This window comes from Homalodisca vitripennis, chromosome X (genome assembly GCF_021130785.1).
Source record: "Homalodisca vitripennis isolate AUS2020 chromosome X, UT_GWSS_2.1, whole genome shotgun sequence".
NCBI classification, from domain to species: domain Eukaryota; kingdom Metazoa; phylum Arthropoda; class Insecta; order Hemiptera; family Cicadellidae; genus Homalodisca; species Homalodisca vitripennis.
Genome location: NC_060215.1, coordinates 91,800,047 through 91,822,011, shown reverse-complemented (window position 1 = coordinate 91,822,011; position 21,965 = coordinate 91,800,047). Strand labels below are relative to the sequence as shown.

The 21,965-nt window shown below is 32.9% G+C and overlaps 1 protein-coding gene across 2 annotated transcripts in view; it reads left to right on the top strand.

Moving 5' to 3' along the window:
• Positions 1-21,965, top strand: part of LOC124369398 (vitellogenin-2-like) — an 89,679-nt gene that overhangs the window by 37,421 nt on the left and 30,293 nt on the right. For both annotated transcript variants that reach the window (XM_046827400.1, XM_046827401.1), the window contains exons 9-14: positions 89-257; positions 1,929-2,263; positions 12,007-12,252; positions 14,303-14,510; positions 20,155-20,401; positions 20,584-20,785. In XM_046827400.1, coding sequence (XP_046683356.1) covers positions 89-257; positions 1,929-2,263; positions 12,007-12,252; positions 14,303-14,510; positions 20,155-20,401; positions 20,584-20,785 — 1,407 coding nt within the window. The remainder of the gene's footprint in view (positions 1-88; positions 258-1,928; positions 2,264-12,006; positions 12,253-14,302; positions 14,511-20,154; positions 20,402-20,583; positions 20,786-21,965) is intronic.

Sequence of the window (21,965 nt, the reverse complement as noted above, 5' to 3'; positions counted from 1 at the left end):
AAACCTTATCAATTGTCATTAAATTATTTTTTGTCTTCGTTTTATAATGCTGTAATGAAGTAATATAGTAAAACTGTAAAACCCACAGGGCAGTGTTCCGAGATGTGGTGGTCATGTGTGGCACCTACCCTGCACTCATGATGATCAAGGACTGGATCCTGTCCAGACAAGTAGATAGTGAAGAAGCTGCAGAAATTATGACATCTTTTCCATCACACGTCATTTCACCTTCCAAATATTATATGCAAGATTTGTTTGTAAGTTATAAATTTCACACTAACTATGTTTGATTAGGTGCAGAATATGACAATAATACAATTTTTGTATTAATGGTCACAATAAAACAGACAAAATAATATGATTTGAGTGTTAAGGAATAACTAGGAACAAAATAAATTTCGACTTTTTCATTCTAAATTTCTGTGATGAAATGTTCCTTTCAGGTGCACAAGTTCTTAAAGATTACAAGTTGGTGCTAATTTCCAACAAAAGGATTGTGCGCCCAATAGGTAACCTATTCATTTGTATTCTCTTAAGTGTGGCTTCATGAATGCATTTATTTTGTAATTATTAAAAAAACTAGGAGATTTTTGAAAACAAACAACTTTGTTTTATCAATTAACAAAAAATAAAAAAGCAATTAAATTATTCTCAACAAAAATTCAAATAATTTGGTCTTGTATGAAACATATTACACTTATTTAATGTAAAGGTATAAATAAAGGCATTTTTATTTGCTATTTGCCAGGAAAGAGATTGTGGCCATGGTGGGTTGATATGGGTCAGCACCAAATACATCTACAGGCAGCACCAATTTTGGCATTATAAATTTAGTCGTACCGGAACACAGAGTGGTGGGGTATTGGTAGATCGGTACATAATACACCCTCCCTCAATTAAAAAATCGTGGGACATGGTATCTGGTACAAATTCACATATTTCGAATTTACATTTTCTAATGTGACCGTACCCCTTCTTTTTCAACCAGAGCACTAGTTGAATACTACAAACAAATTAGCGCTAGTTAATGTAATTCATTTCTTATTCGCGAAAATTTTATACCATTCAATACAGTGTACCAGATGTTATTACAAATCAGTTATTATAAATACTCATTACTTAAGACGTTTAACAATGAGTAGCATGGTTTAGACATAATACTATCTTTATTTATTATTAGTGAGTTGAGAATTGTGTATCTTTACCAATCAGAATTAGTAGGTACATTATTTTCTCATATCAACAATTTATATTCTATTGAAATTAACTAAATTGAAATTTAAAAAAGTTTAACAACTGAGGGAAATGTCTGTTGTTTATAATCTGTGAAGTTATTTGTGTTTTAGACTCAATAGGATATCGGTAAATTTAAACTTGATCCCCAAGTAGTAGTGTAAGGTATAAGAAGTTGGATTTATATGTTTATAAATCTTACAAAGCTAAAAAACCTAAAAGTAAGTGTCAGATCAAATAACTTGATGAATTAATGTAATTTTGCTTATAATTAAACCCACAATGTTTCAAGAAAATGGTACATAAAAATTTAATAACAGCTGACAAACGCCTTTAAAAATGTATCTTACATTTGAAAATTATAAGCCAATTATAAGCTTTCCATGTGTGTGGATTATGAATGGTAAAACAGCTTTTATTAATAAATAACAAATATTTCTTAATGACCCAACCAGTAGGACATTTACTCTCAAAGGGTTAAAAGGAAGTTGTTTCTCAAAATAGATACTTTTTTTATCATGTCAAGCAGATGAAATAATCTCCAAGAAGTCTTTTTGTCTAAATTATCAGTGGAAAGAATGATTAGTATGATTTAATTGTTTTTATTAGAAATTTAATAAAATACAATGTTCATTGATAAAAACCAACCGGTTTTTTTTTATATTTGAACCAGCTAAAAATTGTATGATTTACAGGAAACAGTACAAGAAATCAGCAAGAGATATGACCAGGTGTTGGTGTCATCAGCAGTGCTAGCCATGTCCAATCTGGTGCGAGTGGCATGTGTAAACTCCAAGACAAGACAACACATGTTCAGCAGAATCGTCCGGCCGGAGTGTGACAATGAAATTACTGCACGCTACATTACGTGGCTGGAGAAACAAATGGACTCTGATCCTAACCTCCGCCGGGTGTACATCCAAGCCATTGGGAATGTTGGAAGCCCAGAAACCATAGCAGTACTGAGAAAATGTGTTCACAACTCACAGTACTCATCTTATCTCCAGACCTCTGCTGTATTTGCAATGAGGTGAGAAATACTATACTACTATACTACTATTAAAGTATATCATGGTTTTTATATTTAATTATATTTTAAGCTTTGGAAACAGTCTACAGTGAACATTTTTAGATTTCTTCTTAAATGAAAAATGCCTTTAATTCCAAGATTTTGAGTAATTGCTAGCTTATAAAATAAATAATTATAAGTCAATATTAATGGCAATATGTAATGCAGTAACAAGTACAAAAGACTTCAAGAATTGCAGGAATTACTCATTCCATGTAGGAGTAATATTTGCTACTAAGATTACATGTATTTAATTAACAGAGACTTGCTTATACTTTCCACAGATCTCCTTCCACTTTCCTCATTAGTGACTTTTTGATCCTCCCAAGAGAAGAGTTGACTTGCTAGTAACTCCCAGACAAGTGTGGAATTAACTACATAGGAATCAAACTTCTTTAATAATGTCTGTCATCCGTGAAAATGTTTATTTTATTAGCCCTCTATTGTAGGCAATAATCTGTAAAGCATATACTATAATAGCAGCGTTGTCACTATCTAATTTCACCCTTGCAATTCCAAGATCAGCCTGCACCACTTTTTGTCTTTGAACTATCATTAAATGAATGATTTAAGCTAATGATTTAACCCTGCTGATGGAAGGGGATTACTTCCCTCGAACATGACCATCCTGGGATGTGACGCTATCCTAAAGGATTTACCTTTGTATGTCAATCAAAATTTCCATGTTGACCTACATGATGATGTATGATTAGTTGACATTTTCTTGTCGACCTTACATACCCTCACATAATTACCTTTTATACTATACTCTTAATGTTTTTCTGTCTAAATTCAATATTTGTATCTCCCATTGTAACCACTTGTAAGCTTTCGAGTACGGTGCTTTCCACCAATCTTGAAATTATGTTATTTCGAATTAATTGTCCTGCTATTATGTGCTATTAAGTGACTTAAAGTTTTCACTTACTTAACTTTAAGTCACAAAAAAGGTATTATTTTTTTTCAGGGGGCAATGTACCCAAGAAATGTTTTAAAATATTTTTTTCTAAAAAATCTTTTTATTGATAAAAGTGTACCTTAATACAAAACTAAAAAGAAAATGTGTTATTAGCCCCCTACCGCCACTCCGTCGGTGGAAGGTCTAAAAAAATTAAATATTCTAGTTTTACAGCATAACTCCTTTTGTATTGCACCTATTTCAATGATTAAAACATTTTTTAAAAGCTAATAAATAGCTATACAAACTGTAGTATGGTTTTTGATTTGTTGTAAAAAATAAATAACTGACATATAATTAAAATTTTGTTACATTATAATTTTTCGATGAATGCAAAAAATTATGTTAGGAGTATGGCTAAAAATATTTTGATTTCCATGCTACAGTTCGTGCAAAATATATTGAAGATCATATGTACAAAATTTTACCTCTCTAGCTCAAAAAATAAAAAATTTATGTTGTAAACGTGATGGAAAACACAGGAAAATCAAACACAGTAAATTACAAAAAACTTCAGATGTTTATTTATAATGAAAAAGTAAGACTATTTACATAAACTGCTTTGTATTTGGTATTTTACATTTTACTTACATATTTTGCAGTTAAAAGAGGCCAGCCCCATAGGTAACACCTTCTTTTTTAAATTTTTTCATTTTGATTTGTTCACATTTTGCCAACATTCACATTTGCTGATGCCTATGCAGCTTTGTTTTTCTTACCAACTTTACTTCTTGAATACTGTTTTTAGTTGATTGCTTCATGACTAACACAAAAGTACTAAACTAAATCACTAAACTGAACCACAAAACACAACATGAACAGTGAATCAGTCACAAAGTAAGGTTATATATGGGTACAACAACTAACAGCTGATCAGTGACAGCTGCTGGCCAACTGTTTGATTCAATAGGTACATACAGTATACAAAAAATAAAGTTGGAATATGGTAAAACATTGCAAATAACCTAGTAAACTAAATACAGAAATAAAGCACATTAGTAATGAATTTATATATGATATATTATGAATATGAAGCGTTTTGCTTCCAATAGACACCTGAAGGAGAAAAATCAGCTCTGCGCGGTAGTGAATTTTAATCTAAAAGACACACTTTTGACATTGAAAATGCAAAACCAATGCTTAATACTTTTTGTATTAATACTTAAAACTATTTGGAAACAAAAATATGTAATAACATTTTATTCTCAAAAACTCAATTTTTTGGGTACATTGCTCCCTTGAACTATTGGTGTTTAGACCATGCTCAATGAGGATTATGAAAGTTTGTGCTATTTCTTCAATTAGATATAACAGTAACACAATTTCGGACATTTGTTATTGTTACAAATATGTAACACTACGTTTCAAGGATTGAAATTTATCCTCTTCATCATGTGTGGAGGTATGTCTTCCACAGGTCTTCAACAACTGACGAAGAGGTCAGATTTCAATTCTTGAAACACAATGTTATACATTTTTTGTAATGTATGAGTATAACAATGACAAATGTCCTATTATCTTCCTAAGGCTTCCATCGTCAATAACAGACTTTAAACAAAGAATATATGTAACAGTTTATTTTTTTTTACTTTGTAACCTCTTGTGTGTCTAATGGTGAAACATTTTTAGGAAGAACTTTATTTTAGCCAGGGTTACCTTGAATTCTATATAGGAAGACATGATTGTCTAGTAAGAATATTCTTCATAATTCTTTAAGCAGTTAAATAAAGCATGTCTCAAATGTGAAAACCTTCATGATAAGCTATTTTTAACGTATCTTAACCTGTACAATTCCTTATTTATATAAAGGGTAAATGCCTAGATAATTTCTTACATAGGATGTCAGTATAACAATCCAAACTTAATGTGCTATCTAAATATATACCAATCAGTTATTAGTTATTTCTATATATTTATGAAAAAGTTACGAGAGTGGTCTAATCTGCATACAAAACAGAACTATGTGACATATAGGAAAAGACTCAGTACTAATCACTAAGGTATTCCTATGTGTATGCTTTTAAAGCTTGATTTTTCTCTCCTGTGACAACCATTTTTTTTCTATTACCCAAAAAAGGAGACAAGAATTTAAACTCATTATTTTGTAAATCATAGCAGTAGTTTTTAGTTTATTCGAAAGTAGTTTATGATTTATTCAGTACGATGCTTTTGTTCAATTAATTTTGCAGATGAGGTTTATTTAAAATTTAACAAAATACTATCAGCTATTGATTCAACGGCTTTTGTTGTATTTAGAACTAGAAGAAATCCCAATTGTTCTTAACAAAATATATTGTTTTTAAGAATATATTTATACAACTGCTCTTTGAAATAATATTCAAGATCTTACTAAATATTGGAACCCATAAAATAGGATGATAACTAGATGGATCTGGTTTATATCTTTTCTTGTAAATTAAAACAACTTTGGTTATTTTTAATAAACTTGGGAAGGCCTCTCCAGATATCATTGAATTAAGCAAAGAAGTTAATGGGTTCTAAAATTATATCTACAATATGACTACTAATTTTATTTCATGACTCAAAATAATCTTCACTCCTTGAAGAGCTTAACTTCAAACACATTCTAGTATATCCAGTTCTTGGATCAATTTAGATTTAAAAATACTTTTTATATCCCGAGAAACATAAATATTTCAGAAATCCATGGCACTTTGATATTGTTTCTTTTAACATTTGTTTTCGATATAACATCAATAGCAAAAGTTAATTCTAATTTCCTTAACTTAACAGCATTCTTCATAAGAACTAGTTAAAACATTAATACAAGAAAATAGTTGAAAGCATCATCAATATTTAAAAATAGAAATAGTTGTCGCCAATCTATTTTAATAACTTTTTTCATAAACCTATTAATTGATAGAGGTGTCAAAATTCTTCTTTTTTGTAACATAGCCTTTAACATGTTAACCATTTGAAATCCCAGCCAATGAAAATGCAATTAGAATGCATGAGTGGTCCAACAAGTTTGGCTGAATCACCTGTCATTTAACTGTATGTTTTTAGATTTGTAATACTAAACAAGCTCTTTACCTGGTTTTTCATAACTTAAACAATACAGATTGAAAGATCATAACAAATTTAAGTAAGACTCTGTTTCAGATGAATTTATTTTAATGTTAATATTCAAATCTCCTATTAATGTTTATCCTAAATTTTGGTGCTTTTTGTTTAAATGTATTAAAAATATTCTAATAAATGTAAAAAATCCAAATTTGCTATTTGGGGTTTGATAAACAGATAAAACTAAAAACTTTTTAATTCGGAAGAGGGGCTGATATTTCAAATATATAACAACATATACACAGAAACATTCCACAGTACACTCTAGTTCTGATTTTATGAGAATTGAACTATCAACTCATATAAATGGAGGGTTTCTAGAACACATGGAGACAATGCTGTATCATACAGGTATATACAATCTGGCTGTATCCAATGTTCACTTAGTGTTAAAATATCACATAATGCCTTAGGTCACATAGTAGAAATTGTAACAACTAGCCTTTCAGTATTAAATCAACAAGGCCACAGACCACGCCAACCGCAGACATAACAGACCTAAAACCAAACTGAGTAGGAGTCAGCAACTGATTCGTCTCAAAGTAAGAACCAATCTGGTTCTTGACTGCCACTTCCACAATCTTTACTATGCCAGGGACCAAGGATATAGGCCTATAGCTAGCTGTATCCTCCTTGTGTCCCTCTTAAAAACTGATACAACCTTTTATAACTCCAGTTGGTCAGGAAATGTGCCTCCATGTAGACAAGTATTTATGCACAAATTCAAGTATAAAACAATTACATCAGCAATAGATTTTATAGTCATTAGCCATGTGGTAGATATCTTTACTTCTAGATGGTTTAAGACTAGATATTATACTAGGCACTTCATCTGGTGTTACACTCCCCCACCTGAGATGGACATCGAGTCTGGGCTCCTCCAAGAATTGGTGTGTAGCTGGTAAATGACTCTGTATGTCCTGGTCCGTATTAAGACCGATTTTTTCTGACAATATGCAAAAGATTTAGTCGAACATGCTCTGTGAGCACTTGACGTTGTATGCTTTGTAAATGTTACTGAAAATAAAGTGATTTGTAAAATCTGAACTTTCTGTACAATTTTACAAGGGGCCGGGCACCACCACACCTCTAGTAGAAGGGACTGTGTCGACAGATGAGAGCTTAATCTAATAACTGTCACGTTGTTATAGACTAAATATGTAAATTCGATATGTACTAATTTTTAGTAACATATATTAAATCTTATATACAAAATAATAAGATGTTGTCAATGGGATAACCGTGAGGGGGGGGGAAGCGGTGATGGGACATGACGGGGCCCAGCCAAAGCTAGCACGTCCTTGTATGTCTGTATATTACAATCAAGCAATACTGCAGGGGTTTGTAGATCTCTTTTTTCCCCAGATATTCGGATCACTGTAATGCAATATACTCTCCATGACTTTCTTGAAATTCATGAATAGTTGAGGCATTAAGATCCTAATTTCCTAAGAGCAAACGTTTCTGATTAGTGAAATACAAGAACCCAGTATCTGTATTTTTTTATCTGCAGGTGGGTAATACCTCCTGAACATACTGACATTGTTTAATTGCTCTCTGGATTAACGGTTATCATAACTTGTTAGGATGAGAAAAGATGTTCCACACTGCTTGTGCATCAGTAGTCTGAATGGCTAAGGACTCAGTTTGCTTCTGTTATTTTGAGAATTTCAAAATAATTAAGGTTATGGGGTTATTTCTTGTTAATGAAAGGTATTTGGTTCTTATGCTCTGTGAAAACCACTCTAAGACTCTAGCATGTGCACCTGCAGATTATTTCTCCTGCATCCAACATCAAGACCTTGTTTACTATTATTCTCCTGTATTTTCCTTTCTTGTTTTGGTAGTCCATGGAATTTATTACTTGGATAGGCCAGGACAGGTTCAACAGGAGTCTCTCATTTCCTCAAGAGGCATTTCTTTATATTACTTTTTTTATACACTTGCTGATATCAATGGATCTATCTTTGATTGGAAACAGCACAAGATCACCTTCCCTGTGATAATTGATTATAATAGTGGTTTTCCCACATCTGGAAACTCCTTTTACCAACTCGAGATTTGTCTCTGCTATGTTCTTAATGCTGACACTTTTGATGCTTTTATATAATGGCAGATATTCTGAGTAGTCTCTTCGGGAATGGTCTAAAGGGAAAGGCTGTGCTGGAAACCTTCCGTAGAGGGAAGAAACTAACCTGTCCATATATACTGTAAGAATAGTCGAGAGAGACTTGACACTCAAAAAACATCAGTCACTTAACTGTTAACACCTTTTTATTGTACCCTAGTATTTGTGATCCAGACATTGATCTTGGTGACAGAACCTACCCACTGATTATAATAGCATCAGTATTCTCTTGATTCATAAAAGTGAATGAAGAATTCACTGACGAACTACAAACCCTGGCTCAAAGAAAAGAGTTAATGTTGTCCTCTGTGTGATTTGTGCCAGAGTTCTTTATTTTATCACAAAACATCTAAGTTAGCCAACCAAAAAGTGATTGAAAGAAGCAATTTTAATTCAAGACGTTTCAAAGGAATATCTAAATGGGATGTATAACTGGTCATTAGGAAAACTCTAAAGTGGAGCATGAAAGTTCAGGCGGGAATTAGCAAAGGAATTCAATATTTAAGAATATTATTGTGAAATTATTTGCGTAATGTTTTATATGGAAAAATGTAATTGAGACAAACAAGTTACTTCATTCATGAAAGAAAGTACAGATTTAAATTGTACAGGGGCCACCCTAGAGAGAAATTTAACCAGTAACTTATTTCAGCACCTTCACCCCAAATCCGCCATTCTCCATCCACCCTTTCTATTTTTTGACCCTTCTATAATAATTATTTTTTGGTACTATATATTTTCATTTTTCAAATAAATATTCACTCTATAATGACCACAATGACAAACTTTAAAACAGCTAGGCAGTTTCAGTACAAGTATTTTTTATGAGTGGAAAGTTGAGAAGGAGTTCACAATTTATGCAATTACACAGCAAAATTTAAATTTGGGGGTCAAACCGATAATTTATAAGGAGGGTATAGAAGATTTACGACTTTAGTATTGTAGTACAGGTTGTTTTTAAACTGTATACCAAAATTTATAGAAATATTTAAACAGATTTTTATCACCCAGAAACTGTACAAAAACAGTTTCTTCAACCAATGACTATATATACTTATCACCTACTTAATATTTTATTAGCTTGATGCTATCTATTATGTAGCAGTGGATAATCTGAACTAACGATCATATTTACTTCATACAATCTTATATAGTCAGCTCCAGAAATATTTCTGAATAAGATTCTAGCTGTAATAATTCTAACTAATTATTAAGCTTAAGACATACAAGTTATATCAATCAATCATGTAACAAATAATGCCAGATTTAAATTTATGTCTAATTTTATTCTACAAACTTCTACGGTATTCACAAACATGTTTATAACAACAAGAAATTGGGTTCTAATCAAATAATTAAATGTAAAAGTTCAAATCACTATAGTCCAGTAGAAGCTTCTAAGTATCATGATACAGTATGAGGATAAGGATAAGATAATTTTATTAGTTGCCTATTGTATTAAAGACATTTTTATAATTTAATCAATATACTACATTTTAATTTGAAAATGTAAATTTTTATATTGGATCCTTGATGCAATATATTACTGAACGCAATTCTAGTTCTACATGCCATTTTCAATGTTGTGATAGGAAGGATTATATTTTATTTTCTTTATTTGTGTTCAGAGGGTAAGTGGAAGAGAGGACTTTTAAGTCCTAACTTTGCCTCTACAAGCAAAGACAGTTTTCATTTCATTTTGTTACAACGTGCAAACTTACCTGCTAAAGTAATCAGAGTTTCATACAGTCTTTAATTATTTTAATTTAGTTAGCTCAGCCAGATCCCTTTTTAATAAGTAATCGATTGGATAGAAGTTTAGATAGGAGAAAGTAATGCAATCTTACCACTCATAAATAAATATACATATTTTAGTTCTTAAAATCAAAAATTCATAAAATGTTCTATTTTATTTCATATTAGACTTATAAGTGGAAGAAGGTACAAACCTTTGTTAGTGGACAGAATTATATTTAGGGAGAAAGGCATCTGGGGACACTGAATACACTGCTACAATCACACATAAATAAGTAGTTTGATTTTATTTGTTAGGTCTTGAATTCAATCAACTTCAAAACCAGGGACAGGGTGCAATCAGGAAGGGAGCAGGGTGGTCACACTGAATCACCAGGCGAGTCTGTTTTTAATTTTCAGAAGAATAAGGAAAGAAAGTAATACTTGTAGCACAGAAGCTTTCCAGAATCCATTGAATTAGTGATACTATGGAGTGCTATCAACTTTCGATATAGATTTAATGAATTGAAAATTTAATATCTATTTATGTAGTGTATATTGTAATCTTTCCTTTGATTTGGCACCATTCTGTAAGCAGCACTCTGTAAGGGGGCATGGGTTGCATGGCCCTAGAGCTGCCCCTGAAATTGTAGAATGCCTGTCTATAAAAACAGGGGTCTATAATGAGAAATAAATGACCATTAAAATAAATGTATTCCTTTAACCTCTGATTGTAAGGAGCTTTTATACAACACGTCATCCATTATACATTCTTTTCTCATTTCCTGCAACAGGCAACAACTAGCCAAGTCTGTATAAAAGTGAAGATCTCTAACTTTTTAATTGTGTTTTATTCTCCAAATTTTGTTTGATATTATCTGTGTAGTAATTTATTTAATATTTACTTTGTAGTTCATTTGTGAGAAATAATTAGACCTAAAACTTAATTAGTTTGCTTAAGTAATATAGTATGATTGCTTTGGTGTGTTAACAACATACTTACTAATGATGAGGTGTCAAAGTCAAAACTTCTTTATTGTCATGAAACATAAATACATGCATTAGCTTGCGTAAAAATAACCATCCAAACATAATATTTAATTTATTAATAACTAACATAATACATGACATTGTCCTGTACAGAATAAAATCATTTTTCTAGTTTAAAATACCTTAAGCTTCCTTTTAAAACTATCTAGATCTTACTCTATTCTTAAAAAACGAGGTGTGAAGAAAATGAGAGGATACATATGTTAGTAGAGGTAATTTTTGGTAATAGAGGGAAATTTTCCTTTCACAGCATTCCTCTAGTGATGGATGCTACCCACTTAAAAATAAGGATCAAAAATCCATCCTGTAACATTTCTTTCAGACATGGTTTGTTTCTTGAAGATTCTTGGAGCAATTGGGGAAAATTTTTAAATAGTAGTAAATGTCATTAAAACAATACTTTTCCAATATAGTTTCCAAATGGAGTCGCCTGATGATAAAACCTTTGGTTTTGAAAGGCCTCGCCCAAAAAATAAACTATATTGGAAAGTATTTTTCTAATGGCATTTACTACTATTTTATAGTTTGTTTTATTTGATAGTGATAATTCCAATAATGTTGCCTGTAACCACTCAACTGTAGCTTAAGGTACTAATCAACATCTAAAATGGATAAGAGCTAGGATGGGTACAAAACCACTGGCCCTGTGTTGCAAGCAAAATATCTGCTTAAGTATTCCACACATTATCTATTCACATTCCCATGTGTTTCTTCACTAATCTCAGAGCTAATTCATTGCAATTATTTCAGATACCAAGTGATACACAAGAGCCCCAAGGTAGTGCCTGTATTGATGTCTCTGTACCACAACTACAGCCTGCCTATAGGGACCAGACTTGCTGCAGTAGCCTTGCTGGTCTACTCTGACCCAGGGATTGCAGTGTGGCAACGACTAGCAATCTCCACATGGTATGAGCCCAGCCCGGCTGTTGCACAGTTTGTTGCATCCTCAGTCCGTACAATGGCTACCTCCCAAGACTCCCTGTATTCCCACATGTGAGTATTAAGTAGTAGATTGAGATTCAAATGTTCAGTTCTGCTCCACTTTACCTTCTGCTTAATGCAGCATCTGAAATATAATGCTGTAACAGACTTGACTCCTGGAATCTTGAGCCCATGTCCGTCTGAATAGACAACAAAATTGTGCAACTGATGAGATAATGAGAATACCTCTTCATCTAATTTACACTTTATTTTGTAGTCTATGTGTCTCTGATGTCAAAACAATATAAAGTGTTCATTTTGGGCTTATTTGTTACCAATACTTTTTATCAGACAAATGTAGACTCCAGATTCCAGGAGTCAAGTCTGTCACATCAGATTTCAGACGCTTCATTAAGTGGAAGGTGAAATGGAACTGAACTGACAATTCACATTGAATCAATCCTTCCCACCATAGCTATGTTATGTGTAGATTGAGATTGTTAATAAGTAAATCTAATTTGCCAGATATAATAATTTGTTCTCTGATCTTAGACCTTTTCAACTTAGAATCTTCTCGGGGAAGGGGGGGGGGTGTCTGAAACACTAGAGGTTGTGATATAGAATGCTCCCTGCTCAGTAGGATGGGGTGTCAGGGGGTCTCCAACGGATATTTTTGAAATATAAGGTCATTAAATCGTTATTTTATAGTACATCTCAACTTGTAAAAGGGAGGGTAAAGATCAGCTTAAAGTTTATAGTAAAACAACTCTACTACTAATCACCAGGAAGTTTAGGCAGGGATAAATAAAATCTTATGTAACAAATGCAGTTTATATAGAGTGTGTTTAATTTTAAATGTGCAATCATAACATTATGAGACAGAATATTGAGTTAAATAGGTTAAGTTTAAGGCATAAATCAAGACCATGGCTGATCTTGATGTCTTGTGCTGAAGTTGTGTAATTGACCACAAACTAATAATAGAGCTACAACAACGGGAGTTACATTAGAGTATAACGTTTATTTCTGTGTTTAGTCATATAAACAAACAATTTACTTACAAAAAAAGGGTACCAATTTTAGACGCTTTTCAATAAAATTGCAACTTTGAACATTCATAACTCGGATATTTGTGATGCGCCCCTGTTAAGTCTATGTAATATAATGAGTCTTTGCCTAATGATAAATGTCCATAAGGCACAAGATGGAAAACCTTTAGTTGTCCACATATGTCAAGTTACATATCATGTATGATAAATAAAAACTCAAATTTAAACAAAGAAAATGTTTAGAATGGCAGCCATCAATCAATCAATACTTTATCTATTCACATTTTTCACAAGTGAAGTAAATTACCTAGTGTAGCATATTTAGTTTTATTTATTGCTTTAATAAATTTTATTACTATTTAAATCCTCAAATTAATTTAGTATACAACTAATAATACGTCATGTAGCTTTTTAATCCTTAGTTTGCTAAATAACTATTATATTGGATCAGTATAGTATAGGTAATTTGTTTATAGCATACTAAGAATTAACTGACGATACTTCACTACTTGTAGTATACAATTTTAACCCTTTGTGCGGTAAATAACAGCAGTATTACAGTTTGGACTGGAGTTGATCAAAACGATCCAGGTAGTGCAATGTCTAAAACCAAACATGAAAAGTTTAACAAATTCTAATTGTAAAATTTGTATCTACAGATCAATACTTTTATTAATTATTCATCTTAAATTTCAATACAATGACAGTTTTACTATTAATTTTACTGTTCAAAACAAATAATTTCGCTACCTAATTTAGTAGCACTTTTTTAAGTTACGGTTTGAATGGCAAAAATATATGTACCATACAAAACAATCCAATAATTTCCTCATCAGAATTTCTAATGAGGGAAACAATTTACTCCTATAATTTGTTTGTTACACTTAGTGTTATCAGTTATAATTTTAGTGCAACTACTGAGTCACTTTTAATTTGCAAAGATTGATTTACAGAGCAAAAAGTTAACATAGATAAATTGAGAAAACATGGCGATATTTTGACAGAAATAGGAGAGCTAGTTAATATTTGTTATTAGTGAACTTTGATTAAGATTTGTTTTGATTTTAAAACAGAGCCAGATCAGCTCTTCTGGTTCTACCATTGACAAAACCAATCAAAGTAAAAGCCCATGAGCCCTACAACCTGATGACCTCATGGTTTACCAGCGATATGGAGAAACAGATTCTGGAGCAGCTATCCTGGATGCGCTTCTACAATTTCTCTAACCTTTACTACCGACACTCCTCTCGATCCTCTGGCTTCTTCAGAACTAACATGGAGGTATTAATACAAAATGTATACAAACAACTACTACAAATATTTTTTTAGGTATAATAATTTGTTTCTATCAGTTTTACAAATTAGAGACAGTGGTGAATGATTTTGGATTTGTAATCATTTGAAAGAAAATAAACCAGAAGTTGAATCAGCAACCTTGTTTGTCTAGTTTCCCATTTTCTGCAATGGGTAACAATAGGGGTAATCTCTAGAAAACACAGATTTTGTAAATAGAGAGAACATGTAATGCTATTTATTGAGCCTCAAGCTGAACAGCAGCATTAAGATGAAGTTACTCGTGAAAGAATGGACATTTATCAGTTACTAGTAGCTACAAATATGAATAAAATATTTACAATTCACTACATTAGCACAATCTTGGTTCATCAAGGTGGACCCACTTGGACACTCAATCTTACAGCATTTCTTCTATGTACAAACAGTCCAAGATCTTTCAATGACCAAGTAAGTCAACAGACTTCAATTAGTTGTACTTTCATTATTTTTATTCAATCCCTAAAAATATAAAAAGCCATTTATATTATCTATCCTCTTTGTCTTTCTCTCTCTTTCTCTCTCTTATTAGTAAAACAAATTTTCTAAGTCCTCACAATTTTAAAATTTGAATTTAGTATATAGTATATGAACCACATTTTATTATAGGTTATTATAAAAGCTTTGTATTTGTAACAGGTTGAACATGCAGTGCAGTTGTATCAAACAAATTACTGTAATTACTAGAAAATTTTAATATCATGACAACGATCAATACTTAAAACTTTTTATTTTTATAGAAAGCATGTTATTTGTCTTTGAAATCATAGGTTATGATGATAAAAATGGCAGGAAGACCATACATTGTATGAAATAATATTTCTGATGCTTAATTTGTAAAACATATCATGTATCACTAAGCATTGATACTGTAGGATCAAGAAACATGCCTGAAACCTTGCCATTAGTCAAGAATAGTAAGGAATATCTTTAGAAAGCAAAACATCTCTTAATAATACCAAAGCAATAGTTCAAAACGTAGCTGGGAAATACTGAAATTTTAGGAATTTCATGAATAGGAATTGTATGGAAGGAAGACTAATGTTTATTTAGAAAAAATGATGGCCAATATAAATATTTTGCACTGATACCGCTAACAAGTATCATAAGAAATAATATTTTTATATAAAATCCTGTTGAATTCTCACACAAATTATGTACTTTTGTTTGTTCTATATTAGTTGAAAAAGATTAAAGAGAATTATATTTTAACTTACTTTTTAAATATCGGAGATATATTCTCTTGGGCATTTCAAAAGTCAAAGTCAAAGTCAAGTCTTTTATTGCCGTTGATAATAATACAATTATGTGGCAAAAGTCATATCGAATAAATCTATAATTTTTACATTCATTCACAATACCACATTCAGACATACAAACGTTACATTCAGACATACAAACGTTACATTCATCCATACCACTTACTCGCCAATTCTCTCCACCGCCAACGCCAGTGTCAGTCTTCTAGATTGGAGGTCTCCCAACTATAATTCAAAAACTCGTTGACGCTATAGAATGCTTTAGATACTAAAAAGCGCTTCAGACAAGTTTTTAACGCCTTGGGCGTTTGTACGTTTTTCATGGAATCAGGCAAACTGTTGATGAAACGGACATCTGCCTGCGAGGGCAGGCGTTCATAAACCACTGTTTTGTGTTGCCCAGTACGGTAGTTGTCTCTGCCTCTCGTTTCATATTCATGCACGTCACGGCCCCTAGACAGGGCACAGTTTGACTTACAGAATAAAACTGCCTCCAAGATATAGAGACATGGCAGAGTTAACGGCTGCAATTTTTTGAAAGCTGGTCTGCACGACTCTCTGAAGTTCATGTTGGCGATTGTTCTGATCGCTTTCTTTTGAAGCCTGAAAACTCAAAATTTGATTGTTTGAACAAGCTTCCCACAAAATCACTCCGTAGGAAAGATGTGGGTAAATCAGGCCGTAATACGCCGCCATCAGCACAGACTTGGGCAGTATTTGGCTAAAGATCTTAAAACATAAACGCCAGATGCTAATTTTGAACAAACTGAATCAATGTGAACATTCCATGTCAAACCTCGGTCAAGGTATATTCCAAGTAATTTGGAGGAGTAAACTTCTTCTAATGTGGAGTCCCCCAGCATGATGGAAGGCCCACACCCAACGCCCATTGGCCGCAGGGCGAAATTCAGAAAATTAGATTTTGTGGAATTTGTTGTGAGGTTGAGGCTATTAAAATGTGTTGGACACAGTTGTTAAGGTCAACAAAAGCTTTTTTTTTCAAAACTTCTTTTGATTTTTCGTTAAAACAGAGAGTCGTGTCATCAGCATACTGCACGAGATTCCCGTACAGAAGTGATTACTCGATGTCATTGACATAGACCAGAAAAATAATTGGACTGAGGATGGAGCCTTGGGGAACTCCATATCTCAAATCCAATGGTTTTGAAAGGTGATTTGTAATTTGGACAGACTGTGTTCTATTGCTTAAAAATGATTTAATCCACAGCAGGGGCACACCTCCCCTGTTAATATATCCCTGTTAATATATCTGCAGCTAGCGATTATATTGCTGAGCTGGAGGCTGCTCCTCGGGAGGCTGCTGGCCGCCAGTTTTCTTTCACACCTGTGAGTGAGGCTGATGTGCTTGCTGCTTTCGCGAGGATGACCAGCAACGCAGTTGGGGGCTGACAACATACCTTTGCGCTTTCTTAAAGATACATTGCCATCACCCTTCCTGTTTTAGTAGTCATTTTCAATTATTCTTTAAATTCCTCTGTATTTCCCTTAACCTGGAAGCATGCTCTAGTTCGTTCCGTTGAGAAAAGTGTCTAATCCGCAATCCCCTTCTGACCTACGTCCAATCAGTATTCTCCCTTGTCTCTCCAAATGCCTTGAAAGAGTGGTACATCAACAAATTTCATCTTATCTGAATACCTATAACATCTTATCTAAATTCCAGTCTGGATTCAGGCCTAATCACAGCACCACCACAACCCTAATTAAAATCACCGATGATATCAGATTGGCAATGGACAAAGAGACTAATCACCATTTTACTGCTTTTTGACTTTTCCAAAGCCTTCGACTGTGTTTATTACCCCCTTCTCCTCATCAAATTGAAGAAGTATGGTTTCTCCGATGAGTGTGTTAACTGGGTCAAATCGTATCTTACTGGGCGACAGCAATGTGTCAAAGAAAGGGAAAAAATATCTGAATGGAAAAGCCGTAACACGGGGTGTTCCACAGGGCTCTGTTCTTGGACCCCTATTGTTCTCAATTTATATTAATGACGTCACATCTATTATAAGGCACTCTAAGTTTCATCTTTATGCCGATGATTTACAGATTTTACGTACACTGTTCGCCTGATGAATTGAGCACATTTATGGTTCTACTCAATCAAGACATTGAATCAATTGCTTGTTGGGCAAATAAACATGGGCTGAAATTAAATGAAGACAAAACGCAGGCAATGGTATTGGGAAAACCCAAGATTGATCGACCGTTTTGGACTTCAACGTTGCACCAAAACTTGAACTCAATACAACCACGTACTAAATTTTCAAAACAAATTAAAAAATCTTGGTCTTACTATGAGCTCAAGTCTTAAGTGGAATGACCAGGTTACGATAACGTGTAATAGAGTATTTGCTGGCATTCACAGTTTAAAGCGTTTTGCTTTATATCTACCATTCAGTGTCAAGGTTATGCTGGTTAAAACTCTCATACTGCCACACTTCAACTACTGTGACGCTGTGATCAGTGACATGACTGTTGAGCTTTCGGACAGGCTTCAACGTGCTCAAAACTATTGTATCAGATTTATTTTCAATCTCAGACGTTATGAGCATGTGACTCCATTTTTTCAAACAGCTATCGCTTCTGAAACTTCAACAACTTCGCCAACTTCACATTCTTTCAACTCTACATTCAGTTATCAGAAACAATGTCACCTGTTTACCTGTCCGAAAATTTCAAATTATTTCCGATATAAGTGAGCGACCTACGAGAAGGGGATCCACGTTACTCTCAATTCCTGTTCATCGATCGAACTTCTTCAGTAGGTCGTTCACTGTTCAGGCATGTCGCCTCTGGAACTCTCTTCCTGATGATATTCGTGTTATAGAAGGTCGGGCTCGTTTTGGGGCGGGGGTCAGGGACTTGTTGCTGGGCGGTCTGTAGGGGTGGCGGATGGCGGTGCTCGTGGCGTGCTTGTGGTCAGGCTGTGTGTTTGAGAGAATGAATGTAGCAATAACAAGAAACTATTTAAAAAGTAAATTGTTAATTTAAGTTTTTAATTTATCTTTGTTTGAAAAATTTTTCTACATATTCAGCTGATAAATTTGATTTTTAATTATTACATAGTAGTATATATTTTGGTTAAATTTAAATTTAAAATGGAATTTGTTATAGTTTTAAGGTCATTAAATGTAAATATGTATATATATATATATATATATCTGTATATTATGTGAGGTTGAGTGGTAGAGAGGGCTAAACAGCCCTAACTCCCGCCTCTTGAATAAAGGCATATTTCATTTCATTTCACCTCGAATGCCATGAGATTCAAGTTTGTCAAGAAGTGTATTATGGTCAACACAGTCGAATGCTTTGGATAAGTCGAGAAACACACTTATGGTGGGATTCCGACACTCTAACCCCTCTACAACCATTTCGATCAGACTCACCACTGCGTCTACTGTTGATTTTCCCGTTCTGAAGCCAAATTGGTTTTCAGAGAGCTGGTTGTGTTTGCTAAGAAAACAAAGCATTCTTGTCAAAAATAGTTTTTCGAAAATCTTGCTCACAGTTGGCAAAATAGAGACAGGCCGATAATTGTTAAGGAAGCATGGGTCATCTTTTTTGAAAATGGGGTGTACTTTAGTAATAACATAGTAGTAATATTTTAGTAGTTTATGGAAGGTCCAAAAGCTATAGGAAGATGGCAGAATTCAGGGAAAGGATTTCAAATGAGGGAAAATGTATAATTTAATCCTATAATTTGTTTGTGTTACACTTAGTATCATTAATACAACACTTATTTAATTCATCCATATTGCAGTTTTAATCATAAATCAATAAAGCTTTAAAACAAGATAAACATAAATCTCCAACTCTTTGTGTTTAAAGGACACAAAAATACTTGCCAAACAAAAATCACAGTAAAACTGTATTTGATTGTATTTTGTATACTTTCATACACACTAATAAACTGATTATCATTATATCATTGTATAGTGCTTTTTAGATCTGAGAGATGTATAATTTTTTACCTGGATTGTATCTCAAACTAGACAAACTACGACTACAAATTTAAATCAGATAATGTAAATTACATTACTGTTTGAACAAGTCCAAACCCAATTTTACTTGTGTGTGTGTGCGTTTTACTATGAAAGTTATATTTTAGTATCTTTTTTATAATTTTGGTGGGAGAGGCATACAGAGAATATATAGCAGAAATTAATCTCAGTGGCGACTGCAGGCAGCTTATACTAAAAGATTTCTTAAATATTTGGGCATATTACACAAATTCACTTCAATGAAAACTACACATACTGGTTTGTAATGGAATTAAAATATCTCTGCATTAACTCTTTGGTTGTGACCAGGCTTCTTTCAGTGTGGCCAATATAGATGCACTATGGAAAGCGATGAAAGAAATGTTGACACCATATAGCAACATCCCCCATGCTGATGTTAATGATAAGCCACGTACTCTGACACGGATACGTGAAGCCTTAGGATTACACACCCGCTCCTTGCCGCATCTGGAAGCTGATCTACACCTCAAAATCAACAATATGGTGGAACGCATGGTCGTTATCAACAAGGACACTTTCAAATCTTGGGTAAAAGGTAAAGGCTTACAGAGGATTTCTTACAAATAGATAGTTTTGGGGTTATAAGATATGTTTAGAACATCATTATAGTGCACTGAAATAACATAAATTTAGTTTTTGATTATGCACTAAACATTTCTGCCAATACCCTCTTTAATATATTCCATATTTTATAACAATTGCATATTTTCTGTACAGAGGGACACAGGATGGTGACTGAAGGGTTCTTGAATGGCAAGTCGATGACATACCAGAAGACAGACATGAACTCTTTCCACATCTCTACAACAACTGAACTTGGGTTCCCTGTGCAATTCAATGTACGCACCCCTTGGATTGTGAAGTCCAAAGCTGATTTTAACTTGACAGGAAATAGCCTCATATTTGATTATGCTTTTGTGTGAGTTATTGAATATATTTTACCATTCTTCAATGTACTTACATGACTTACAGCAGTTAAATTTTATTAATTAAAAAATTAATTATCCAGTCAATTCCTGATTAAAAATCAAAGTGTCAATTTTTCACTCAGTTGAGTAAAAAGGTGAAATTTCAGAAGTGATGTATTAAACTATTTTGAATGTGTTAAAACACAAAAAATAGTATAAGATTAGACAATTCCAAAATAAAATACTGTACCAACACAAAGTAAATAAAAGAATGTAGAACAGCTGTTAGATAACTTTAATGGTGATCTTTGAGTCTAAATTAGTACTTTTTGAAAAATATATCCATATCCAACATAAATATTTAATCATACATATTTAAATAAGTGTGCCATATTTAGAAAAGAATAAAGACTGTTAAAAATCAAAGTTATGACCAATACACCAATATAATGCAATATGGGAACTTAAAGATGACTTCTGAACCAACACCAATGGCCATGGGGGCTGCTTGTAAGGACAGTACCCCTCAGTGGTGACTCGCCTAAGGAGCAGCTAATTCTGTTATCTTGATATAACAACTGTAACACTAGATTACATTGACATGACTGTTGATTGCTCAGAAACAATAAATAATTCAGATGAAATAGTATAACAGTTGTATAAATTAAAAACCTTAGTTCATGCATGATCATGTGCAAATTATCACTGATTCAAATGTCTATGAATGATAACAAATGATAAACAAATGTCTGCAGTAACTTTACACTTTTGACAATACTTATCTATACATATGCTCATGAAGGGAATGGAAAGATGGCATGTAATAACAACTCAATAGTCTATATGTGACTACTCAACTCACAAGACTACCATACACAAATTGACAATTCATATCTAAGTCCAAATGACTATTTTATAATCCTCAGTAACAAATAATAAAAAGGTTAAAATAAAACCTTAAATGGTTATAAAATTAATCATTATAGGGAGCTTTTTGAAGGCATAAGGATATAACAAACATGGGATATATTAAAGAAAATGGCTATCAAATATATGCAGGAACCATGTAATTAAGGTACAATTAATATAAATAACAACCCGTTTTCAGTATAGAAATTAGTTGATTAGTACATTTTTTAACAGTTATAAAGGAAATTAAATTAGAAATCTTGTAAGTTTTAGATTAAATTA